At 33.3% G+C, this 27,613-nt stretch overlaps 2 protein-coding genes and 1 long non-coding RNA gene across 6 annotated transcripts; all 3 read left to right on the top strand.

Annotated features, from left to right (window-relative positions):
• Window positions 1-484: 484 nt before the first annotated feature.
• LOC122297224 lies at window positions 485-2,354 on the top strand. Its single transcript, XR_006238694.1, has 2 exons — window positions 485-948; window positions 2,024-2,354. It is a non-coding gene; the product is annotated as an uncharacterized LOC122297224 (long non-coding RNA).
• Window positions 2,355-6,648: 4,294 nt separating this feature from the next.
• On the top strand, window positions 6,649-9,490 carry LOC122297222 (disease resistance protein RUN1-like). 2 transcript variants are annotated; one of them, XR_006238692.1, is made up of 3 exons: window positions 6,649-7,260; window positions 7,711-8,850; window positions 8,986-9,490. XR_006238692.1 is itself a non-coding variant. In XM_043107207.1 (2 exons), exons 1-2 carry the CDS (start codon window positions 6,761-6,763, stop codon window positions 8,402-8,404), a joined length of 1,194 nt encoding a protein of 397 aa, XP_042963141.1. In that variant the 5' UTR covers window positions 6,649-6,760; the 3' UTR covers window positions 8,405-9,490. The 2 variants fall into 2 exon arrangements, 1 of the variants encoding a protein (XP_042963141.1); XM_043107207.1 differs by having other exon boundaries at window positions 7,711-9,490.
• A 13,285-nt stretch (window positions 9,491-22,775) lies between these two features.
• On the top strand, window positions 22,776-27,377 carry LOC122297216 (disease resistance protein Roq1-like). Of its 3 annotated transcripts, none has more exons than XM_043107195.1 (4): window positions 22,776-23,357; window positions 23,897-25,007; window positions 25,162-25,440; window positions 26,528-27,377. In XM_043107195.1, exons 1-4 carry the CDS (start codon window positions 22,870-22,872, stop codon window positions 26,840-26,842), a joined length of 2,193 nt encoding a protein of 730 aa, XP_042963129.1. In that variant the 5' UTR covers window positions 22,776-22,869; the 3' UTR covers window positions 26,843-27,377. The 3 variants fall into 3 exon arrangements, with proteins under 3 accessions (XP_042963129.1, XP_042963131.1, XP_042963130.1); XM_043107197.1 differs by lacking the exon at window positions 26,528-27,377 and adding an exon at window positions 26,148-26,332 and having other exon boundaries at window positions 22,779-23,357; XM_043107196.1 differs by lacking the exon at window positions 26,528-27,377 and adding an exon at window positions 25,510-26,134 and having other exon boundaries at window positions 22,782-23,357.
• Window positions 27,378-27,613: the final 236 nt, after the last annotated feature.

The following is a 27,613-nucleotide window of genomic DNA, read 5'->3' as shown; positions in this document are numbered from 1 at the left end:
TCTGATAACCTACCCACTATCAGCTCTTGTATCAGAAAAAGGGTGTGTATAACCCTTGTGCTTGTAGAAAGTATTCTACACGGGAAATAGTTGAATCAGCACGTGTAAGGTGATTGCAAGTGTAGAAGGTGTTCTACACGGATCCTTTGTAGCGGTGTTGTTCAAAGGTATAATAGGTTTCTATCTCCACCTGAAGGAGATTGAATAGTGAATTAGGGAATCCTCAATGGGTAGCTTGAGGCGAGGGCGTAGGCAGTGGGGCCGAACCTCGTTAACATACTGAGTTTGCTTCTCTCTTACCCTTACTCTTTATATTTATTGCTATTTAATATTTTGTTTATATTTTATATTATATATTATATATTTGATTTATAATTGTTATTTTTTTAATACAACTCAATTCACCCCCCTCTTGTGTTAGTCATCTGGGCAACATATTAAAAACAACCTAGTTAACTCCAACCCTACCTCGCTCTCTCTCTCTCTCGCCCGTAAGCCTTCTTCTCTTCTCTGTCTAACTTCTCTCTATCTTCTAAGTCTTAGCCAGAGCAGCAGCTGCAGCACCGTCGACTCCTCTTCCATGCCGCCCCCGTCACTCAATCTCACTCTGGGGCTCTGCTCAGTACCCAGTTTCCTTTCCCGTGGTCATGGTTGTGCGTCGGATCTGCTTCTTCAACATGTTGTTAGTGCGTGAATGGTGTTTTGGTTGGCCAGATCTACGATGTTTTTTTTTTGTATTTTTGATGATCTGGGCAAGTTTTACTCTTCAGATTAGAAGCCCCCAAATCTCTCTCTCTCTCTCTCTAAGAGGAAACCCTAGCCACTACATCGTGCCTTTGATGCCATTTTCACTCGTCGGACTACTGCAGTGTTGTGACTACCATCGTTGCTCTCTCGCCGAACGTTTGGATCACCACCTTCGACAAAAACTGCCGCCAGCCAATTTGGGTTTTTTTTTTTTTTTTTTTTTTTTCTCTCTGTTGAATATATTTTGTTCGCTTTTTATTGATTTGGATCTGTTTCGATGAGAATGTTTGAATAGAGGAATCTTTGAGGAGTATATTTATGGGTTAGATTTGGATTTATGAGTTTGTAGTTTGCTGGTTTTCAAATCCTATAGCCAATGACCATGTGAATCTGTAATGAACTCGTACTAAGGCAAAAACTTCTAGCAAATATAATGACATGAAACAATTTTAGTAGATTTATTTTGCATAGTTATCTTCTCTTGGTGGTTTGTGTAGTTTGTGATCTAAGATTTACACGCCTTCTCTTTTCCTTATCTGCATTTATGGTTTTAGTTAAGAAGATATGAGTTATATTCTTCTGAGATCTAATTATTTATTCTTCTTCTTTTTATTCGAGCTCTGTTGAGTTATGTGTTGTGTCAAATTCCCTTTGGGTATCAGGGTATGTTTGGTTATTGAGATACTGTTGCAAGCGAAAAACTCGAATTTGAATATTGAGCTATTTGAATGATCCGGAAATGAAAGACTGGGGAACAATTAAAAGGCATTGTTTTATTTTTTTTGTGTAACTTTGTTTTAAGAAAGATAAACAGTAGTGAAGATGTAGAGGTTTTTTGGTTTAATTATAGTGACTGTGGCTTCCAATTGCATGAACTCTCCCCCGAATCAATTATTAGTGGTATAGGCTCAGAAGATTGCTGGACCCTTTATTTCCTTCAAGTCCTTGACGATAAGGCAGGGCGTTGGAAGAAACATACCCTTTTGGCCTTTGATATTGAAACGCTAATTAACCACCCTTTACTTTTAGAGAAACTGCTTCTTTTGTGTGAATTGCAGGTTCATTGACAACTTAACAATGGCCATATTATTATTCACTGTTATAGTGTTAACTATTATATTGCTATTTAAGTAACTTGATTCGTTAATTTTGGGCCCATGTTATTATAGTGCCTCATAGTTGAATTCTTCAGGAAACAGTTGCTATGTGAGTTGCATTGAAGTCATATCTGGAAGATGATACTTGGGTTCAGTTTCAGTTTATTGCTAAACTGCAGGTGGATTTGTGAGTGAAATGCTTGCTAGTGGACCTGAAGAACCCATACCATCATCTATTTGTGTTTTGGAAAAGTTAAAAGATTTGTTGACATTATTTGCAGCTTATAGAATATTTTTATTGTATAATTTATTGACATTATTTCCTTTTGAATGAACACGCAGGTGTGCTATGGGAAATTGCTATAGCTTGCAAAAAGACCATAGATATTTAATTTCCATGGGTCCTGCAATAAAATAAGACCATTAGATATGTAATTTTCATATATTGTAATTTTGTATTTGTAATGTAATGTAAAAATACCAAATAATGTAATATGGAGTGAATTGCATAATGTGTTGCATGCATTTTACATGATAAATGTTGAATTTCTTTTTTGTTTTCAGTTAACAAGGTAATTAATTCTATTATATATACAAAAAAAAAAATCAAAATTTTTTCTTGAAAAATTTGTAATAGAATATAGGCTTTTAGTTTATTTAAAAAAATGCTTTTCACCATTACGTTTTTCTTGAAAAAATTTAATAATATAGACATTTGTTAAAAAAAAAAGGGGGAGGGGGTGGGGGGTTTGACCCGGAACCCGGATTGTAAAAACTTGGATTAATCCAGGTCTCGGATCGGGTCATAACCGGATATACCCCAGCTAGGTTTCGACTCAGGTTCTAGGCCAGGTGTACCTGGATACCCGATCCGAAACTCTGTTGAACACTTCTAAAAATGCATGCAACACATAGGTTTGTTCATCCGGGTTCCAACCCGGAAATTTGGATATACCCAAACCGGGTTAGCTCGGGTCAGACAAAGGCCGGAACCATGATGAATCTGGGTTTTCAAAACCCGGATTCCGGGTTCCGGATTGAACCCTTTTTTTTTAATAGTTCTTATAAAAAGCCTAAATGTAATCCTATACTTTCACATATAGTTTTGATTTTTCAAAAAAAAATTGATTGTGCAATTTAGAGGGTTGAAAAATATCAACTCCTGTATCACAGTTCTACTTAATTTGCCTCACAATATAAATGCATGCAAAACCCAAAAAAAAAAAAAAAATCCAATATTCATCTATGCAAGTATGCATACATCACAATACAATGCACTACATATTATATTATTTGTTATTTATACATTATATTACGAAATACTAAATTATAATATATGAATTACAAAATCAGTAGCATGTCGATCAATGATTTAATTTCCACATCAAATAGCAACTTCAAAGTGATTAGCCTGAAAGAAATCCTGCAAAAAACAAAATAGAATGAAAGTGACATAAATCTGAAAGCAAGCAAAATTATATTAACCCATATCAGATTAAGATAAAGGAATATACATCTCATTGTTCTCTGCTTCTTGGGCTCCACCATTACATATATCCGGAAGCAAAGAGGAAATTAAAAGTTTTGAGACATGTTAACAACTCCTAAGCTCTCTGCAGAGTATTCAGAAGCAATTCTAAAAAATTTTTGAGAAAGGAAACCAAAGGAATGTAATTAAACAACTGCATGTTCAAGGCATTAGAGAGAGACATGTGAAACCCTAGCTACCGCAGCTCTTCATCTTTGCCTCATTCTCTCTCTCTCATCAGTCATGTCAACGCAGCCCTTCTCCAGTCGAAACTGTTGTCCCTCTCCATCTTCTCGTTCTCCAGGCAAATTAAGTGGAACTTTGATACAGAAGTTGATATTTTCCAATTCTCTAAATTGCACAATCATTTTTTTTTTAAATCAGAGTTACATGTGAAAATATAGGATTACATTTAGGCTTTCTATAAGAACTACTAAAAAAAAATACGGGTTCCATCCGGAACCCAGATTCATCCGGGTTCCAACCCTTGTTTGACCCGAGCTAACCCGGTCTGGATTTCAAATCCGGATTCCTATTTGAGTATACCTGAGTTTCCGGGTTGAAATCTGGATGACCAGGCCTAAATTAGTCACATTAAGGACAAGAAACGCCAAAGGAAGACCCTACCCAACAATTTCTTCTTATATTGCATAATAATAATAATAATAATAATAATAATAATAATTTCTTCTTCTAATCCAACGCGGCAATGGCTTCGTTAATAAGCATTCTCAAGTAATTAGGAAGTTACCAAGAAGCTTTCACGAGTAGCTTCTTTGGGATTTTCGGGTTAACGTGAATGGCGGAGGAAATGGTTTTCATAATTTCTTTATATTCTTTTCCGATTCGGGTTATATATATGTATGTATGCTGGAATTGAAAATCTTGAAAGATGAAAAGTTTGCTATGCCTCTCACTTCTAACTTCGAATCCCCAAAACTAATCTTAAAAACAGAGTGTTTAATTTGTTTTCTTGTTTTAAAAAAACAAACAACGTCATTTATTTTGTTTGCTTTGTCCGGCAAGATAATCTCTACCATCCAAATTGTTAACACTACGGGATATCAATTATAAACATGCAAGGGGCATGACCATCTTGATAAGTTTTTACAATTTTAAATAAAATAAAGGGTATTTTCATGCCATTAATAATTTATTTTTAATAAAGAAGCATGATTACTTTAATTAATTATAAAATGAGCTGCAAAATGGTTGCAAATTATTGTTAGTATAACATTAGTCTCACTCACTCCTTTTAAAAAATAGGTAAGTTTAAAATTTACATGAGAAAATGAGACTTGACAGAATAAAGATTATTCTAACAGCTAGTTAATCAACAGAAATTAAGGATTGAGAGTGAGAAATAGACACAACACATAGAGAAAACTTTGATAATAGAGTTTACTCATAAAAGTCGAAAACTGATTATGAAACCCAAAAGTCGGGCACAAATAGGTAGAAAAATTGAGATTTTGAGAATTTTGCCCAAAAAGGCAAAATCTCAATTACTACCTAAAAATAAAAGATGGAATAAAATAAGTATCATTTTTGGCCCGAACCGGAAATAAAATCATTTCTAAAGCAGACAGTGAAATTTTACCCTAGGAGGAAAAAATAGTTTAAATTGAAGACTCCGAGAGAAGATGGCTCATTTTGGGATAAATGGGGCATAGCTGGATGTATTCATGTAGTGACCACGATATTCACGCCAAAATGAGATTTCTGAGTTGGGGTCATATGCGTGACATAGTTAAAGTTATGTCCAAAATACTAACGTAATATTGCCCCAATTCCTAGAATCTTTACCCTTTCCTACTATATTTGCTCTAACATGCCTTCTCAACATGCCTTCTCATGATAGTCCAGCATCATAGACCTGGATCCCCGCATCAAAAAATCTACTTTCTAATAGTGAATGTTGTTAGAAGAATGCACCAAAACTTACCAACCATAACAGTGTATGTGGCATTACTAATTAGTCCGAATGGACAATGAAATTGCCAACAGATTTCTTATCCCTTCTAAGGAAGTTGCTGAGAAACTTCTGGTTTTTTAGAGGGGTTTAGTCAGCTTTACCAACGAATGCGTGTGACCCCTTGTCCTTTCCTCTTCCATGATACGAACGCGGCAACCACTTTTCCAATTTATGGAGAGTTAAATTTTTTAATATTATTTTTAAGTTTGAGATAAAAAGTTTAAAATATTATTTTTTAATATTATTATTATTTTATAATTTGAAAAAAAATGAATTTTTTATTATATTTTATGTGAAAATTTAGAAAAATTATAATGATGAGATGAGATGAGAATTTTATATATCATCTTTTCCAAAACGGCCCTAAAGCATATGTACTGACGGTGTGGGACAATATCAATGAGTCAAAGTCTCCCTGAACCCAGTGCAGTTGTTGAAGAAAAAAATTAGTTGCAAGTACAACTACACACTAATATGTACATCAATCTAATGTAATTGGTCAAAAAATAAATTTTATTAAAAATAATGCTAATTTAAATTTTAAATATGAAAAAATCATTATTGGTATGCAGATTAGTACCCGACTTTATTTGTATTTAGTAAAACTTATTGTTGAAAGGAAACAATATTTTCATTTTATATTAATAATTTCTGTGGACTAAATATTAATAATTTCGATAGTCGGGAGATCATATTATAAAAAGAAAACAATTTGATGAAGTAAAATTTAATTAGCACCCAAACCAAATTAACTAATAAACCAGAATTGTGTGTATATATATATATATATAGTTCCTAGCTATCATTTCTCCTTCTGTACAAATGACTTATGATCTTTACGAATACAATCTGACGCCAATTATAGTGTTAATGGAGGGTATATATGCTAAAATTAACGAAAGAAATTATAAAAGTTGGATTGCAAGTTTCTATTTTCGGAAATGATAAAATGACAACCACTTAACAACTTTTACAGTACAATTTATTAATAAAATATTAATATTTAAAAATTTCCCGAAATTTTCTTTTATTTTAACGTGTTTGAACTTTAAAAATAATATTATTTTACTATATGTAGGAGTATTGATGTAGTTGTGACGTTGTCATTGTATCACTGCCTTTTTTTTCTTTTTGGTCTCCTCCAGAACTCATGAGAACATTGTGGGAAATCGCATCTCCAAAAGTTTGAAGAAGCTGCAAGGAAATTGCCAACAATACATAGTGGCATTGACTCAATGACTTCATAATTAAGTCATTAAGGAAGTTGCCTAGAAGTTACACAGGATGTACTGAGAAAGAGGCCGCATGGACTTCTATTTATTAAGGAGAGTCGATGATCATGTCCAACTCTCTCCATGCAGTAAGTAGATTCAGGCATTACATACAGTACACTTGCACTGATTAATTTCTTCCATGGCCTCTTCTTCGTTCTCTTCTTCTGACACCTTTCCATGGTTCTATAACGTCTATGATGTGTTTTTGAGCTTTAGACGAGGAGAAGATACTTGTGATACTTTTATTGCCCATCTGGGCCATGCTTTAGCTAGAAAGGGAATCAACACCTTCAGAGATGAGGATGAAGTTAAAAGGGGTGATGCGATTTCACCTACACTTCTCAAAGCCATAGAAGAATCAAGGATTTCCATCATTGTACTCTCAAAAAATTACGCATCGTCAACATGTTGCTTAGATGAGTTATTAAAGATTCTTGAGTGTCAAAAATCAAAACAACAACCAATTCTACCAGTGTTTTACCAAGTAAATCCATCAGATATTCAATATGAAAGAGGCAATTTTGGAGAAGCATTGGCTAAGCATGCTGAGAATTTGAATGTAGACATGAAGAAGTTGCAGCTGTGGAAGGCAGCCCTACAGAAAGTTGCCAATTCGACCGGGTTCGTTCTCGAAAATGGGTATTTATTCTAACCGCTTTTAATTATGCCTTCCATTCAAGATTGCGCCTTTTCGCTCCCATTCTATGTATAAATCAAGTTCATTTCTAGGACGACAAAAAATTCACCGAGTGATATATAGTAAGTACTTAGAAAAAAATTATTCGGGCTAGCTCCTCGCAAAGATACTCTAGACAAAGTGAAAGAAATTAAAAATGAAAGAATTTGAATTTTGAGTCTAACTAAAAGCTGGAGACAACCTACCAATTTCCAATTTCTTATTTTATTTTTTCGGCTATGAAAGAAAATTAAATTATATATGTTTCTTTTATTTCATGTATACATATATATATATATATATATATATATATTTATTTCGGCCAACTCATTAATTGTTTCTTTCTTTACTTATGTGTGTGTGTGTGTGTGTGTGTGTGTGTGTGTATTATGTGTGCGCGCGTTTATGTGTAGGAATGAAGATTCTGAATGCATTGAAGCAATCGTTCAACAAGTCTCATTAATAAGTCTCATGGCTTATCGTTCATATTTATATGTTGCCAAGCATCCTGTTGGACTAATACATTGTGAACAATGGCCAATACATCACGTAGAAGATCCTGTCAAAAATTTGCGTTTAATTAGTATTCGGACAAACGACGTACGAATGGTAGGGATCTTTGGATATGGAGGAGTTGGTAAGACAACTTTAGCCAAAGCAATTTATAATTCAATTGCTTTTCAATTCGAAGCTAGTTGTTTTCTTGAAAATATTCGTCTCACTTCGAATCAAGAGTATGGTTTGGCTCAATTGCAAAAAACCCTTCTCTCCAAGATCTTCGGAGATGGTAGAAGTTTGAAGGTGGACAATATTGATATGGGAATCGATATGATAAAACATAATCTTCATTCTAAAAAAGTTCTTCTAATTCTTGATGAGATTGACCGTGCTACCCAACTAGAAGTGTTGGCAAGACATCGTGATTGGTTTGGTAAAGGTAGTAGAATCATCATCACAACAAGAGATAAAGAGTTTGTGATTCGTTCGCGAGTTAATGTCATATATGAGATGATCGCATTTAATCATGACGTAGCTGTTCAACTATTTCCTTGCAATGCTCTCCAAAGAGAGATCACATTTGACGGTTTTAGAAAATTTGTGGAATAAATGATCATGATAGATAAGGACGATCCACTAGTTTCCACAGTTGTTTGTTCGGATTTCTATAGTAGAAGTGAAAGTGTGTGGATACAAGCTTTGGATCAAGACAAGAAAATCGCTTGCAATAATATTTATAGCGGATTTCAAACAATTTGGGATAGATTAAGTGGAAATGAAAAGAATATTTTTCTTGACATAGCATGTTTTTTCATTGGAGATGTGTTTGATGATGTCATTAAGATACTAGATAGCTTTGGTTTTTCCCCAAACGTTTGGATCCCAAGACTTATGGAGAAATGCCTTATTTACAAGTGCGACGAAAGATTGCAAATGCATGACAGGTTCCGTGATATAGGTAGAAAATTGTTCGACAAGAATCACCCCAAAATCCAGGAGCACGCAGCAGATTATTCTTTCATGAAGACGTTCGAGAAGTATTCGAGACAGATACGGTAAGTTAGATTGAAATCTCTTTTAATTAAACATTGTTTCTTTGGCAGATGTGACATATATGTGTGTGTACATATATGAATAATTTATTTTCTGATTCTGTTGGCACACTTATTATGCATTGTCTTCCAATATAGGGAACAGATAGAGTTGAAGCAATCTTGGTAGATTTGCCTAAAGGCAGTGACATCATCCGCTTGAGTCCCAAGGCAATAAAAAAAATTACGAGAGGACTCAGATTCTTTAGATGCCGCAATGCACATTTTTTGGCCTAAATGTCATTTGAAATTTCAATCACAATTTCATGGATTCGGATCATGTAGCGTTGTGGTACTTACCTACAGAACATATTACGCATCAACGAGTTAGCAAATCCAAATGGATGGAAGTCAACTTTCAAAGAGGCATCGTGTTGATTAGGATGATGACCATGATCATCACGATATTGAATCCAACTTGTATCCACAACAAAGGAGGCCTCCTTCAACCTTGGACATCAAACGTTTTCTGGAGACTGATTATTAAATTCGTTTCAAGTGTATGGAGGAGCTAGCAGTTATGTCAAGTAGTTATTTTATTTTGTATTTAGCTTGTTCTTCATATGAATGAAAATAAGATTATTTAGCCCGAAGTATTCTTGAATTGCCAATACAATTATTTGTGATGAATACATGGAGAGGGATTTTCTATTTACGAGAAGAACAAAGAACTACCAAACAAAACTCGAAGGCAGTAATACTATATGTAATGATAGTAATACTATATGTAATACTATATTAAATAATAGTAATACTCTTATTACTAATACTCTATATAGTTATAGTGATTTAGTACTAACATATTACATATTAAGCTAATTATACTAATACTGTTATAAATTTACAAATATATGATATATTATAATTTATACTATAACTTTTATAATATGTTAATACATTAATATATATACTAGTACTATATATTTTTTTTTGATTGGTTATACTAGTACTATATATTATAGCTAATAGTTATACATTAAAGACTATAGTAATACATTGATACTAAATATATAGTTATAGACTTATAATGATTTAGTTATTATGAATTTATGATTAGTATAATTATATAATTGTATTAGTATTAGGCTATTAGTAATTCAATTTGGATATATTATATTAGTAATATTAGTTATGTTGAATCAGTTAGTATAACTATATTCTACATTATTAGTATTAATATAAATATTAGCATTAGTTATAACTATATAGCCTATGTTAGAATTGAGTCTTAGACTATATAATAGACTAATAGTATTAGTACAACTATATAAGTATATTGTATAGTTATATATTAGTTTTAATTATAGTGATTAGTATAACTATATAATAGTAGACTATTAGTATAACTATATATTAGTATTAGTTATACTGTTATGGTGATTTAGTATATTATAATTTAGTATATTATATTTATACTATAACTCTTATAATATATTAATATATACTAGTACTATATATTATAGTTATATATTAAATAATATAATAATACATTCATACTAAATATATGTAGTTATATTTCTAGTGATTTAGTTATTAACTTATTATGATTAGTATAACTATATAAATTATAATAGTATTAGACCATTAATATAGCTATGTATTAATAATATTAGTTACGGTGAATTAGTGCTTTAGTATAACTATATAAGTATTAACTATAATGATTTATATATATTAATTAAATATAAGTATAGTGATAATTAAATTATATTAATTAAAGTGATAAATATACTATATAGCTATACATAGTATTAATAATAGACTATTAGTATAGTGATTTAGTATTAATAATAGTCACTATTGTTATTGTTGAAGTATTAGTTATAGTGATTTAGTATAACTATATTAGTATAAGTATAACTATAGTCTATATTAGACTATTAATATCTTTTTATACCATATATAATTATATAATTAATTATATACAACTATTATATAAATAATATATATTTTTTAATTTTCTATTCGGTCCAGTCTGGGGTGAAAACCCCCCGGACCGAACCGGACCGATCTCAATTCGGTCCGGTCCGGTCGGTTTATCTGATTCGGACCGTTCGATTCTCAACCCTACACACACCCAAAAATTCATTTTACACATTAAAACTTAGTTTCCATTTTCAACACATGAACATGCATGTAATATGCGAAAACCTAAAATAAATATGCATCCGACTTCCGAACTCCTCGGACTCAGTCCGGCACAATAAACCAATATCACAAAATAATTACTAAAGCAAAAATATATTTAAATTTCAAAATTATTTGAAAATACTTACAACGCTGTTAAAGATAATAATTTTGAAACATCAAATATCTGATTAATTCAAAAAACTAGTTTGAAAATAACTCACTAAAAATTTATAATGTTTTGGACTAAAATAGTTTTCGAAAACAATATGATTTTGAGTAATATTTTTGAGAAACAGAAGGGCTGATTTTACTGAAATAAAATAAAAGATGATGGCTGGAAGCTGGAAAATGTGAGACTCACGGCTGAAACACAACCCACCAAGAAAGAAAATGAGATTCACGGACTTAGGCCAACAACAGCGGGGCACGGCAAGAACACAAAAATCAAGCAAACCCAATATGATGCTCACGACTTGGGTGAAAACAGGGGCACTAAAAGCACTAGAATTTGAAGAAGGAAGAGTGGAGATGAAGATAAAATGAGAACAAAGAAAACTAGAGTATGGGCGCACGGTAATTCGGCCAAGAACAGAGCACAAATTCTGCAGCTACAATAAGGCACGGCAAAGGCAAAACATAGCAAGGAAAAGCTCCAAACAAAGTGAAAATGCAAAGGAATAATCACAACCACGAACCCACGGAAATACTAGAGGAAAATGGAGGAAAACCAAGCATGAAAATGGGGTCCAACAACAGAGCAAAGTTCATGGTTTTGGGAAAGAAAACAGGGCACGAAAATGGCCAAAACCAAGCAAGGGTTGGGGGAAAAATGGTGGTGGCGCGATCGACGGTGGAAGAAGTTGCAACCAAGGTTGCGGGGTGAGGCTGGGCTGGCTGTGGAGGATGGCGCTGCAACTCGAAAAACAGAGAGGGAGGGCCTTGGATTCAGTTGTAGGAAGAGGGAAAACAAATGAAGAAAATGTCGTCAACATACAATAACAGAATAATGAAATTATCATCACCAAATCTCTTGTAGTAAACACAAGGATCTGAACTATGTCTGTTGTATCAAAGGCTCATGATAAAGGAATCAAATCTCTTATACCAACATCTCGGCGCCTGTTTGAGACCGTATAGAGATTTGTTCAACCTACAAACCAAGTTCTCTTTTTCTTTTTCTTCAAAACCTTCTTGTTGGAGCATGTAAATTTCTTCTTCAATTTCTCCATGAAGAAATGCAGTTTTCACGTCCAGTTGTTCTAAGTACAAGTCAAATGTAGCACACATCGCAAGGACTGCTCGAACCGTTGAGAGTCGAACAACAGGAGAGAATATTTCATTGAAGTCTATGCCTTCTTTCTGAGCGAATCCTTTCACCACCAATCTAGCACGATACCGCTCCACTTGATCATTGCCATTTCGTTCTAACAAGGTTCTGTTCATCCGCTCTGCTACTCCATTTTGTTGTGGAGTGTATGCCACCGTGAGCTGCCTTTTGATACCTTCTTGTTGACAGAAGCTATCAGATTCAATGCCAGTATATTCTCCTCCATTGTCTGTCCTTAAGCACTTGATCTTCTTTTCAGATTCAAGTTCAACCCGCGCTTTGAATATTTTGAAAACTGGAAATACATCTGCTTTATTTTTTATTGGATACACCCAACATCTCCTGGAGTAATCGTCAATAAATGACACAAAGTATTTTGCTCCTCCTAGGGACAAAACTGGTGCTTGCCAAACATCAGAATGGATTAGTTCTAAGATAGCTTTACTTCTAGCAGAGGAACTACTGAATTTCAATCTGTGCTGCTTACTGGTAACACAATGCTCACAAAAGGGTAATGAAACCTTTTTGAGCCCTGGAAGAAGCTTTTGTTCAGCAAGAATCTTCAAACCTCGTTCCGACATGTGGCCAAGCTTACGGTGCCACATCATTGTTAATTCTTCTGCCGAACTTGCCAACGCAGTGGATGCTTCTCCTTCTTGTTGTGTTTCTCCTTTAAGCATGTACAAATTTGCAGCTATCTTTTCCGCTTTCATCATTACAAGCGTGCCTTTAACTATTTTCATGATCCCATCTTGAATATGGGTTTTACACCCACTATTATCTAATTGTCCTAAAGACAATAGATTTTTCTTCAGGCCTTTCACATGTCGTACCTCCTGAATGGTGCGAACTGTACCGTCACACATCTTCAATTTGATGGTACCAATACCAGCAATCTCCAAGGCATGATCGTCTCCCATGAACACAGATCCTCCTGAGATAGGTTCATATTGATGGAACCATTCTCTCCGGGGAGTCATATGCCATGTTGCTCTTGAGTCAATAAGCTAGACATCAGCGAATCTTCTTCTACCTTCAGTAACTGTTGTTGCCTCACTGTATAAAATTTCACCATCATCTGAGGTGCTTGCTACACAACCCTGAGCTTTTGACAACTCAGGGCCTTTTCCTTTGGCTTCTTCGTTCTTCTTGAGATGCCAACACTCCCTTTTGTAGTGCCCTTTCTTGCCACAGTGATGACACTTGACATTCTTCTTACTTCTGGATTTTGATCTACTCTGATTTTGACTCCCACTGGGGCCACGTTCCGTTGATCTCCCTCTTGTCATTACCAAAGCTTCGGCTTGTTGCGAACCTCCTGGTCTATCTTTTTTGCTTTTGCGCCGACTTTCTTCTTCAAGAACCGCAGCTGCAATATCATCGAAGACTAGAACTTCAATGTTGTTGGTTAAGTTGATGATGAGTTGATCATATGAATCAGGTAGACTTTGAAGTAGAATTTCAGCACGTTCACCCGTCTCTATGTTATGCCCCATTGCTGTGAGCTGTGAAAATAAAGTGTTGAGGGTGTTGATGTGGTCTGTCACCATAGTTGACTCCATCATCCGAAGGGTGTAGAGTTTTCTTCTCAAGAAAATTTTGTTGTGTAGTGATTTGGCCTCGTACAATTTTGTCAGAGTATCCCATATCTCTTTTGCTGTCTTTTTCTCCACCACACTTGACAATACTCCATCAGCTAGTGCTAGGTGCAGATTAGCAATAGCATTGCCATCCATCTCGTTCCACTTGCCGTCGTCAGTGATCTCATCGGGCCTATCTCCAATTGCCGTCAAGCAATTATCTTTCCTCAAAATTGCTTTTATTCTCATTTTCCACAATGAGAAATTACTCTCATTGAACTTCTCTATTTCGTACTTCGTCGCCATTATTGAAGATGCCTCCTTTCCACTAACTGGATCTAACTGTAGCACGAAAACCGGCTATAAACCTAATGCTCTGATACCACTGTTAGGAGGTTGTGGTACGGGGCATACAATTACAACTGAAGTAGAAATGAGAAAGAATAAAAAAAATAATAAGGAACTTCAATTGTATGTAAGTGAGAATAATCAGCTGGCTTATCAGTCCACATCTCCATCGGCGTTTTCAGATCAATTACGGTTGATGGTGACCGATTGATCACATAACAAGCAGTCTTGACTGCTTCTGCCCAAAATGACTTGGCCATTTTGGCTAGTTGGCTAAAGGCACAGACTTAGCCAACAAAGATCGTATTACAGACTTAAAGGCACAGTTGGCTAGGGAGTTTGAAATGAAGGACTTGGGACCAGCAAACAAGATTCTAGGGATGCAAATTTACCGAGACAGAAATAATAGGAAGATATGGCTTTCTCAGAAAAATTATTTGAAGAAAATCTTGCGACGCTTCAACATGCAAGATTGTAAGCCAATTTCTACCCCTCTTCCTATTAATTTCAAGTTATCCTTAAGTATGAGTCCTAGCAATGAAGCAGAGAGGATGGAAATGTCTCGAGTACCGTATGCATCAGCAGTGGGTAGCTTAATGTTCGCTATGGTTTGTACAAGACCAGACATTGCACAATCAGTGGGAGTGGTTAGTCGATACATGGCGAATCCTGGTAAAGAGCATTGGAGTGCTGTAAAGAGGATCCTGAGATATGTCAAGGGTACCTCAAATGTGGCATTATGTTATGAAAGATCAGACTTTACTGTCAGAGGCTATGTTGATTCAGATTATGCAGGTGATTTTGACAAGAGCAAGTCCACCTCAGGTTATGTGTTTACTCTTGCTGGAGGAGCTGTAAGCTGGGTTTCAAAATTGCAGTCTATCGTGGCTACTTCTACAATGGAGGCAGAATATGTCGCAGCTACACAAGCTAGCAAAGAGGCAATATGGTTGCAAATGCTACTGGAAGAGCTCGGACACGTACAAGAGAAGGTTGATTTATTTTGTGATAGTTAGAGCGCTTTGCATTTGGCAAAGAATCCAGCATTTCATTCAAGGACAAAGCACATACGAGTTCAGTATCACTTCGTTCGTGAGAAGGTGGAAGAAGGAAGTGTGGATATACAAAAAATCCATACAAAAGACAACCTAGCAGATATATTAACAAAGCCAATTAATAATGACAAGTTTATCTGGTGTCGATCCTCCTTAGGCCTAGCAGATATGTAAGCGGCATGGAGATGGAAAGTGTAGAAAAGATAGAAAGATTACAAAAGTGACTTTAAGTGGGAGATATGTAGCGGTAAAGCCACTTTTATGGACTTTTATGGGTCAAAAATGGTGGCTAGTTGAGCTTGCATTCACATTTGCTTCCGCCATCTTCCAGTTGCTTCCGCTATCTTCCACCGCCACCTTTATGGGTCAAAAATGGTGGCTAGTTGACAATCTACATCAAGCTTGCGTTCACATTTGTTTCCGCCATCTTCCAGTTGCTTCCGCCATCTTCCACCTCCTTTAACTCCTATAAATACATGTTTTTGCTTTAAGAAACCTATCCCATTTTGAAAGAAAAATTTAGAGAAAGAGAGAGAGTTTTAGAGAGAAAAATAGTGAGATTTCTCCTATATATTGTCTCTCCTTTTATAAGAAAGAGTGAGTTTTCTCCTTTTATAAGAGAGGGTATTGTCAATTGTGCTCTCCTTATTCAAGAGAGAAATTCTTGTAATCCTTTTGCTATAAGTGAAATTCTTCTACAATTGGAGTTCCTTATTCTTTCTCATTTCTACTTTCTCATTTCTACTTCAGTTGTAATTGTATGCCCCGTACCACAACCTCCTAACAGAAAAGAGATGAAAGAAGAAAAGAAATAGAAGAAGGAAGAAGGGAGGTGAAAGCTGCACCACAATGGAAGAAGAAGAAGCAGAAAATTTCCCATGAAAGAGAAGAAGAGGTTGGCGCATCAGAGGGAAGGAGGTGAAAATGTGAAATAATGCCCAAAGGGCTGAAGCCGAAACGCATAGCATAGAGAGAGAGAGAGGCTGGCTAGAATACAAAAGGGGCTGGGCTTCAAGGGCTAGACGGGCTGGGCCCAAAATAGAATATAAAACCCACTAAAAATAAGACCACCTAAAAATAAAGAGTCCAACAAAATAAAAATACACAATAAAATAAATTAAAGATAAATAAAAACACTATAACTCAATTAATATAATAAAATAATTAAAATATAACAATAAAATAATTCAAGTTAGAGAGTAATTTAAATGCGAAATAATTATTAATAAAAAGAAAGCACATTATTTGAATCTCAAAACTTAAAAATCATAAAATAATACAATGAAAAACACGTTTAATTTAAAATAAGAGAACCATTAATTATAATAACTTAAATAATTATTCAGTAAAAATACATGTAAATACAGGATAACACTAGGGTTTTGATGAGAGAGAGGGAGCCAGTTGTGTTTTTAATCCTCAGCCTAAAACGACATCATTAGGATACTAAATTAGCTTTTTTAAACTGAAACTGGGTACTGGATATTAAACCCAGAACTCGGGTTCTATAGCCACACTTCGCACTGGTAAGGCCATATTGGATGTTCTGGTTTTTGGCTCATGACAAACCGGTTCCGAAGGTTTCAGATCGAACTGAAAAAAAACCTGACATAAATAAACAGTCTTACTTATAAATACAAAATATATTATTAAGGCGTGTTTTGTAAGCTCCAATCACGCCGAATGTCTAAAAAAGAATAAGATTTTGTTTGTTTTCACAAATAAGATGAAATGAATTGAGATAAAAGTTAAAAATTAAATAAAATATTATTAGAATATATTTTTTTAATATTATTTTTATTTTAAAATTTGAAAAAATTGGATTGTTTATTTCATTTTATAGGAAAATTTTAAAAAATTATAATGATCAAAAAAGATAAAATAAAATGAGATGAAAAATTTTATAAAAAAGTGGTTCTCCAGGCCGGTCGGGTATGAATTTTGCTTTTGGAAGTAATAGGCCACCTAGCCAGACATGTTGGGTTTTTCTGTAGACGAGGTTTATGAGCTGAGAGCGGAGAGTGCATGGCCTTTGGGGTCTGGTTGGTAAAAGTTCGGTGATTTGAAAATTTCTTCAAGTTATGAAATTCGGGTTTGGCCTAAGATTAGAAATTAATCGCTGAGGTTGGAATAAAGTTTAGCTTTTGAGTGAGAATTAAGTAGATTTTGTGAATTCATGAATCAGACGGTAGTAGAATTGTCTGCTATCCACATCTTGAGTGCAGATGGGGAGGGAGAGGGAGAGAAAGAAGGAGGGAGAGAGGTTTCGGGTGTATGCAGTCCATTTCAATTCTTTTCTAAATGCCTTGGTGGCATTTGTTGATTGGTCAGTGTAAAATTAATCTTCACACCCGACCGGCTTCAAGGGTTTTTTTTTTTTTTTTTTTTTTTTTTTTTTTTTTTTTTTTTATAAAAATAGTGCTTTGCTACTCATAAGCCCATACACCACACACCACATAATTTTTTATTTTTTTTATTTTTTAAATTTATTTTTTAAATTTTATTTAGTTTTATTCTTTTTAAAATAATAGAATTCTTTTATTAATCATCTATATACTATATATTTGGTAAGAAAAAAAATTAAAAAAATAATAAAAAGAGTGATGTATAGTGTATGAAACTTATAAATAGAATTTTTCATAAAAATAAACGATTCCTAAAAAGAAGTGGTATGCGTCGGGGAAGGGGACAAGTGAATGGGACACGTAGCAACTTTCATTATTAAATTATTAATACAAGACGGCAGAGACTTCATTATACTTTCTCGAGAAAGAAAAGTAAGTTGGCAAGTTGCGAAGAAATTGCCGACAGGTTTCTTACCCCTTTTGAGGGAGTTGCTGAGAAACTACCTTTTCTTTTTGGGTTCTTGTCAGCTTTACCAGCGTGTGACCAGCCTTTATTCTTTTCTCTTCCATGATGAGCTGGCAGCCACTTCCCCAGTCTAACAGGATGCATTATTTGATTACATCCATAAATATTCTTTTTTATTTATTAACTCGACATTCTAACTTATACTATATCTATTCGAATTAACTTCAAAATATATCTTAAACAATTAAAAATATTTTATATGTTGGCCTGAATGACGGGATCAATGTTAACACACCTGGCATACCATATCTAAACATAAAAGAATTAAACTGAATCCTTACGTTGGCTTTTGAAAAGATTATTTTTTAGTCTAAAAATAATATTTAATTTGTCCCTTTAACTCAATAAATTTGACTAATTATAAGATTTAAAGTTAAAAATACTATTAATTTATTAAACCCATTATTATATTTTATTTGACATATTAATTATTCTTTGATTAAAATTTAATTTTAACTAATCCACTGCTAATGTTCAAACAGAATCAAGATATTAAGGACATTAAACGCCAAAGACCCTACCCAACAATTTCTTCATATACGTAACCTTTTCTTTATGGTTTAAAAAAGAATAATGCTACTTCTTCCAATTATGGTTGATCTCGACATAATTAATTTTTATTTAATAATTAAGGAATTATATTTTTAATGATATTATAAATTTTTTCTATTTTTAAAAAATATTTAATAAAAAATATTTAATTTTTTCAAAACAATTTGTCAAACTACATTTTAGCGGTGAGCAAGACTTTTAAAAAAGCAAACCATGTGACGGTGTCAGACTTCAGTGGATGCAATAATTATGGACCTTACGGTACTCTTGACTAACACAATCCTGACCCCAATCATGGTGTACAGCTTGGACGGTATGCGCAGCTGTCATTGTACCACACTATTTTGTTTTTGCCAGAAGTACTCACGAGAGTTATTGTGTGAACATGACATCTCTTAAAGTTGGAAGAAGAAGTTGCAAGGAAATTGCCAATAAGTTAACGCGGTATTGACTCATTCACTGAGTCTCAGCGAAGTTGCCATTAAGAAACCTGAAACGCACGTGATGTAGAAAGAAAAATTAACTTGTTTTTTTAAAAAAAAATCGATCCAGTTCAACTTATTTTTTGAAAAGTCTGTATTATTTCATCTCTTCGTAATTTTATTTCTTAATTTAATTTTTAATCTTATTTAAAAACTAAATTATAAATTGATGATTTGTCCTTACAAATACCCACCAACTTAAGGGCAATTTGTTGGACAAAAATGCCTATTTTTTCAAAAAAACCAATTTTATCAATTTATTTATTTTTTAAATATGATGTATTAAGTGAATTTTTAACGAGAATTATTTGATTAAGTGAATTATTATTTTTAATTATTAATTCAACGTTCTAACTTAATATGGTATATCTAGATTTATTAGAATTAACTTCAAAATATATTTTCAGAAATTATAAATATTTTATATGTTGGCCTAAATGAGGTGAGTAGTGTTAAATTAAGTTCTAACTAAACCATTAAATTCAACATTTTTCATTAGGGGCAAGCCTTGAAAAAACCAATCTATTTGCAAGTTGATAATTATTTATTAACACACCTAGCATACCATAGATATAAAAGAATTATTAATGTTTAAAATTAGTTTTTGCATATATAAAGGACAATTTTGATGAATATAAGATGAATTTAGATTTTGGTTATTCTATTTACATAAGTTTCAATATTAGAATAGCTATTTTTTATTATTATATAATAATAAAATAACATAAAAATTAAAAATTATGTAAATAATAAACTATTTTATATATAATTAGATATTATATATAAAAATTATATACAATAGAAAAAATTAAAAAATATATATATGAACCAGTCCGGTTTGGTTCAGTTTTAGAAAAAGAAAAATTGAAATCGGACCGATTTGAAAAAAAATAAAATCGGTATCGGACCGAACTAAGCTCGAAACTGAACCAATCCCACCGGTTTGGTCCAGTTCGGTCCGGTTTATCGGTTTTTTTTTACGCCCCTAATATGAAGGCCTATTTTCTTGGAGTAATTGATTCCAATTTATCTTGTGAAACCTTTTCTTTTTAAAAGTCTGAGTTTACTCATCTTATCTCTTTTTAACTTTATCTTTTAGTTTGATTTTCAGGCTTAGCTCGAGACTAAATTATAGGTTGCTTATTTGACATTTATAGATGCCTGCGATTCTTAAAGGTGATTTGCTAGACAAGAAGGCCTATTTTTTCAATAAAGTCAGTCTTATCAATTTATTTTTTAAATATGATGTATTAAGTGAATTTTTAACAAGAATTATTTTATTACATCCATTTTTTTTAATTATTAATTCGACATTCTAACTTAATATGGTATATCTAGATCTATTAGAATTAACTTCAAAATATATCTTCATTAATTAATAATTTTTACACAATTTATTCATAAATATTATTAATAATTTTAAAAATCTTAATAATTTTTCTTTAATTGTAAAGTGTCTGAATTTTAAAAATAATATTATTTTATCATGTAAGAGTATTAATGCATGCGCAGTTGTCATTGTTCCACACTGTTTTTGTATTTGCCAGAAGTACTCATGAGAGCATTGTGTGAAAATGACATCTCTTAAAAGTTTGAAGAAGTTGTAAGGAATTTGCCAAGAAGTTACTGAACATCTTTCTTTTAATAATTTAACGCGGCATTGTGATTGACTCATTGACTTCACTAAGTCCTCAAGGAAATTGTCATGAAGATACCTGAAACGCACATGGTGTAGAAAGAAGAATGGACTTGTCATTTTAGAAAAATCGGTTGAGTTCAACTTGTTTTTTGAAGTTTATTTTAGGAGCCCGTATTATTTTATCTCTTCTTGACTTTATCTAGCTCTTAATTGAGATTTAGTTTGATAGTAGAGAATTTTGAGATAAGAATTTTATGTTTTAAGATAAAATATTAAAACATTATATTTTAATATTACTATTGTTTTGAAATTTAAAAAAGTTAAGAAAAATTTAAATTATTTATTATATTTTATATAAAAATTTGAAAAAATTGTAATGATGATATGAGAATTTTGAGCTTGATATGAGAATTTTTATGTGCCAAGCCGAATCTTAATTTTTGATTTTATCTCAATTTATCTCTTCTTAACTTTATCTTTTAATTTAATTTTTGATCTTATCTCAAAACTAAATTATAAATTGATGATTTGACCCTACTGATACCCACCAACTTAAGGGCAATTTGTTGGACAAGAATGCTTATTTTTTTTCAAAAAAGTCAATCTTATCAATTTATTTTTTTTAAATATGATGCATTCATTAAGTGAATTTTTAACAAGAATTATTTGATTACATTCATATATATTCTTTTTTTTAATTATTAATTCGACGTTCTAACTTAATATAGTATATCTTGATCTATTAGAATTAACTTCAAAATATATGTCCATAAATTATAAATATTTTATATGTTGGCCTAAATGAGGTGAGTAGTGTTAAATTAAGTACTAACTAAACCATTAAATTCATCATTTTTTATTAGGGGCAAGCTTTGAAGAAAAAAATCTATTTGCAAGTTGATAATTATTTATTAACACATGACGTAGCATACCATAAATATAGAAGAATTATTAATGTTTAAAATTAAATTACTTTAATAACTGAAAAAAATGCCACGGAAGGTTACTCTTTTGCTGTAATAGAGTCAAGACATTAAGGACATTAAACGCCAAAGTAAAAGACCCCATGCAACAATTTCTTCTTATACGTACGTAACCTTTTCTTTATGGTTTAAAAAAGAATCATGCTACTTCTTTCAATGATGGTCCCGATATGGATCTCGACATAATTTTTTTTTTTTAATTTAACGATTAAGGAACTGTATTTTTAATGATATTATAAATTTTTTATTTTTTAAAAAATATTTAAAAATATAAGAAATATATATATAACAAAAAAATATTTAACTTTTTCGGAACAATTTAGCAGACAATATTCTCAATGAGTTAGCACGACTTTTAAAAAAGCATACCATGTGATGGTGGGGGACATCAATGGATGCAATAATTATGGACCTTACGGTACTCTTGACTAATAGAATCCTGACCCCAATCATGGTGTACAGCTTGAACGGTACGCTGAAAGTAAAAAACAAACAATTAAAAAGTTGGATTGTAAGGTTGTTTGTCTCTTTTTTTTTTTTTTGTCAGAAATGATAAAATGACAACCTCTTATTTAATAAGTTTTACACAATTTATTCATAAATATTATTAATAATTTTAAAAGCTTTAATAATTTTTCTTTAATTTTAAAGTTTCTATGAATTTTAAAAATAATATTATTTTACTATGAAACAGTATTAATGCATGCGCAGTTGTCATTGTACCACAGTACAGTTTTGTTTTTTCCGTACACACGAGAGTCACGAGAGCATCGTATGCACATGGCATCTCTTAAGTTTGAAGAAGTTGCCAGGGAATTGCTAAGAAATTACTGAACATCTAATTTCTTTTAATAATTTAACGCGGCATTGACTCAATGACTTCATTAACTGAAATGCATATGGTGTAGAAAGAAGTATGAACTTGTCTTTTTAAGGAGAGTCGATGATGTCCAACTCTCTATATCCAATAAAGTAGACCGATCAGGCATTATATACACACGTGACTAATTTCTTCCATGGCCTCTTCTTCATCCTCTTTTTCAGTCACATCTCCATGGCTCTATGATGTCTTCTTGAGCTTTAGAGGAGAAGATATCCGTGATACTTTTATTGCCCATCTTAACCATGCTTTGATGGAAAAGGGAATCCGTACCTTCATAGATGAGGATGAAGTTAAAAGGGGTGATGAGATTTCACCAGTACTTCTCCAAGCCATAGAAGATTCAAAGACTTCCATCATTGTACTCTCAGAAAATTATGCATCGTCAACATGGTGTTTGGATGAGTTATTGAAAATTCTTGAGTGTAAAAAGTCAAGGCAACAACTAGTTCTACCTGTGTTTTACCATGTAGATCCATCATACGTTCGAAAGCAAGAGGGAAGTTTTGGGAAAGCATTGGCTAAACATGCTGAGAAATTGAATGTAGACATGAAGAAGTTGCAGCTGTGGAAGGAAGCCCTTCAAGAAGTTGCAAATTTGTCCGGAGACCATTTGACAAATGGGTATTTCTAACTCTGACTAATTGCTTAATTAATTTGTGCCTTCCATTCTATGTATATATCACTGGCCTGCATCTTGTGTATATTTATAGTACTCCATACGTATCAACTAAAGTTATGATTTCTTATTTACCATGTTTTTTTTGTTTATCAATTTTTACGTATTGAATTTTCAAGAAAATAAAATTTAAGTTAATTAGAAGTCTCTCTTTTGAAGAATTTAATGTTCATTCGGAGGAGGGGAAAAAAGAATCAAGAAAAATAATTGAAGTACGTTGTCATTTATTATAAATTTTCTGGCTCCTATAAATAATAAAATTACTAAATATATCAAAATAATTTAGTAGTGAAATAAATTTAATAATGAAAGGTTCTAGCAGAACGGAGATCGAGAATTAACTTGCGATCAACTCATAACTCATCAGCTCCGCACTTTTAATTTTATTTTAGTTTATTTTCGGGTTGTGGGAAAAAATTATTTACATTATGTTTTTCGTGCGGAGAGCTATATTCATTAATAATTTTTCTTTACATATATATAGGAACGAAGCTAAATTCATTGAAGGAATCGTTCAAGACATCTCAAGATTTATAGAAAGTCATTCATATTTACCTGTTGCGAAGTATCCGACTGGCTTAGACTCCCAGTTACGGGATATCATGAATTTGCATTTAAGTGTTGGGACAAATGACGTACGAATGGTAGGTATCTTAGGACTTGGGGGAATTGGTAAAACATCTCTAGCCAAAGCAATTTGGAACTCGATTGCTTTCCGATTTGAAGCTAGTTGTTTTCTTGCAAATGTCAGTGACCATTCAAATCGAGGGCGTGGTTTGGTGCGATTGCAGGAGACCCTTTATTCTAAGATCTTTAGAGGTCGAAGAAGTTTGGAGATTGATAGCATTGATTCAGGAATAAATATAATAAAACGCATTCTTCACTCTAAGAGCGTTCTTTTAATTCTTGATGGTGTAGACCACATCACCCAATTAGACACATTAGCAGGAGCTTGTGATTGGTTTGGTGAGGGAAGTAGAATCATCATCACAGCAAGAGATCAACACTTGTTGACTGCTCATGGAGTTGATTCAACATACAAGATGAAGTTATTGAATTATCATGATGCTTTACAACTATTTTGTTGGCATGCTTTCAAACAACAGAAACCGGTTGAGGGTTATGATAAATTTGTAGAACAAATCATAAGTTATGCTGGGAGCCTTCCACTAGCTTTAACGGTGCTTGGTTCGGATTTATATGGTAGAAGTGAAAGTGAGTGGAAAAGTTCACTGGATAAGTACAAGCAAATCCCTCACCAAGATATTCAAAAAATACTTCAAACAAGTTATGAAAGATTAAGTGAAGAAGAAAAGAATGTTTTTCTTGACATTGCATGTTTTTTCAATGGACAATTACAGCTTGATGATGTCATTATAAAGATACTAGATAGTTCTAGTTTTTGTCCAAACTTTTCAATCCCAAGGCTTAGGGAGAAGTGTCTTATTTCGGAGTTTGACGGAAGATTGCAAATGCATGACTTGTTACGAGATATGGGTAGAGAAGTTGTTCGACAAGAATCGCCTGAAAATCCAGGAGCACGTAGCAGATTATTCTTTTATAAAGATGTTCGCGAAGTACTGGAGGATGATACAGTAAGTCAGATCAAACTCTCTTTCAATTAAACATTGTTTCTTTAGCGCATGTGACCTATACGTGTGTGTGTATATATAAATATATGAATAAATGAATATAATTTATTTTTTGATTTTGTTGGGTCACTTAAACATGCATTGTCTTCCTATACAGGGAAGAAATAAAGTTGAAGCAATTGTTATTGATTTTCCTGAAGGTGATGAAATCATCCACTTGAGTCCCAACGCCTTCAAGAATATGAAAAGACTCAGATTATTTAGATGCATCAATGCATACTTTTATGGCGAACCTAATTGTCTACCTAATTCAATAAGAGTGCTTGATTGGCTTAACTGTCCTTTACAATCTATGCCATCTGAATTTCGTGGAGACAACCTCTTTATTCTTCAAATGGTCGGTAGTCACATCCAGGAGATATGCTTTGAATTTAAGGTACAACTATTAATATTTTCAATATTTTTTTTCCTTAAACTTAGTTTGATATTATTTTCTTTTTAACAGAATCTCATGGTTATGAATTTTCGTGGTTCTGAATTCTTAACGAAAATCTCGGATATTTCAAGATGCCCAAATTTGAAACAAATGGATTTTAAAGATTGTAAAAATCTGGTCGAAGTTCATGATTCTGTTGCATCCCTTGCTAAGCTTGTTAGGTTGAATCTTAGTGGATGTAACAACCTAGAGAGATTTCCAAAGGAACTGCTGTTGAGATCTTTGCAATTTCTTGATGCCCTTCATGGAAGTCAACTTTCTAGCAGTGGCATTTGACTGGCTAAACTCTAGTCTTGGCCAAAAGATGGAGAGTTTTCTAATAAAATGACCGCATTGGCCTAGGCAAAGAACTGAGGTTGAGACTTTGAGTTACAGTATTTGTAAAAGTTTTTCCATCTTTGATGAGCGACTGTTAAAAGTCTTCTGGATTATTTTATTTCTTCTGGATTATTTTATTATTATGTAACTGACTCCTGGTTTTCCTCATGAATCTCCTTTCTCCCAACACTCAAACTGTAGTGTGGAGGATTTAGTAGACACAATAAAGAGTTTGGAAGGAAATGTTCATCATTGTTATGCAGAAACTATCCATCTTAGTAGTGACAATTTTATGAAACTAATATTGTTGGATGCATGCTTTGTTATAGAATTTTTCATCAACGAGTGGGGCATGCTATGGTCGCCTAAAGATAGAGTATTATTGAAGCCAAGGCTGGCAGATGCTATACAAAACTTGAGATTACTTCAAAATCAACTTCCTTGATTTGTTATGGATAAATTATTCAACATTAATGCATCAGAATTCGACAGTGCTGTGGACATTCATGTTATTGGTTTTTCTACCTTTATTAGCACTGAATGGTTTAGGTTTACTTATCACCAACAGATAAATGGGTTAAGATTTTGAAAATGGGTTGGCTGAGTTGGCAGTATTTTGATCTACACTCCATATTAAAAAATGGGTTTGATTTTATTTGCAAAATATTAAAGAAAAAATTAAGTGAGGGCTTTCAGTCTTTTGGTGCAGGTGTTCAGAGAGTCGGCAACTTTAGTCTTTTTTTTTTCTCTTTCATCATCTCTTTCCTCTTCACTTTCTCTTTCCTCTTCTATCCGAAAGCAAACTTTTTTCTCTCTTCTTCTCCTCTTCGTCTTCTCTCTTCTCTACATTTTCGCTCTTCTTTTCTTTTGTTCTTCATGTCTTCACTCTTTCTATTCAGATTTATTTTTCCAGTGTCGACTTTTTTTCCTTTATTTTTTTCTATTCAAATTTATTTTTCCAATGCCACCCTCGATGTCACCGAACAAAGGCCATCGCCTCCCAATCTCCTCCACTGCGCCTTAGATGCTGCGGATTTGGACCCACTGTAGCTCAACACTCAAATCTACCACCCACTGCAGCTTACCACTCAGATTAACCATGGATCTCAACCAGCCCCTCAGATTCATTGTTGCCCTCTCTTTTTCACTTATACACAGTCGTCGTCATCCTCCACAAATCACCGATCATACACTTTTGGGCCATTGGGTTGCATTTGAGTTCTGTTTTGTGGTATTGAGATCTTTACTGATGACGGAGAAGAGAAGGCTTTGTTCTCCTTGTGGATGGCAATCATGGTAGAAGTCGTCAAGCTATTGGTCTCCATCATCGACTTTCAGCCCTTTTCTCTAGATCCGCTTCAGATCTGTTTGGAAGCACGTGCTCATATTTTTGTATAAACATCCAAGAGGAATGATTTTTTTTTCCGGTGTATTTGCAAGTGTGGTTGGCGCTGAGCTGTTGGTCTCCATAACCGACTTTCAGCCCTTTTCTCTAGATCCGCTTCAGATCTATTTGGAAGCATGTGCTCATATTTTTTGTATAAACATTCGAGAGGAATGACTTTTTTTTTTTTTTTTTTTTTTTTTTTGTATATTTGAAGGCATGGTTGGGCTTTGTTCTGTGTTGTTGAGATCTTCTCTGATGACGGAGGAGAGAAGGCTCTGTTGTGGATGGAAATCATGGTAGAAATCTTCGATCTGTTGGTCTCCATCACTGACTTGTAGTTGGGCCCAGTAGTTCTTTAGATCTGTCATAGATCTTCAACCCTGTTCTCGATCTGTGTTAGGATCCCAC

This window comes from Carya illinoinensis, chromosome 15 (genome assembly GCF_018687715.1).
Source record: "Carya illinoinensis cultivar Pawnee chromosome 15, C.illinoinensisPawnee_v1, whole genome shotgun sequence".
Lineage (NCBI taxonomy): Eukaryota > Viridiplantae > Streptophyta > Magnoliopsida > Fagales > Juglandaceae > Carya > Carya illinoinensis.
Note: the sequence above shows the minus strand (reverse complement) of the source record. Positions and strands in the feature narration are given on the sequence as shown.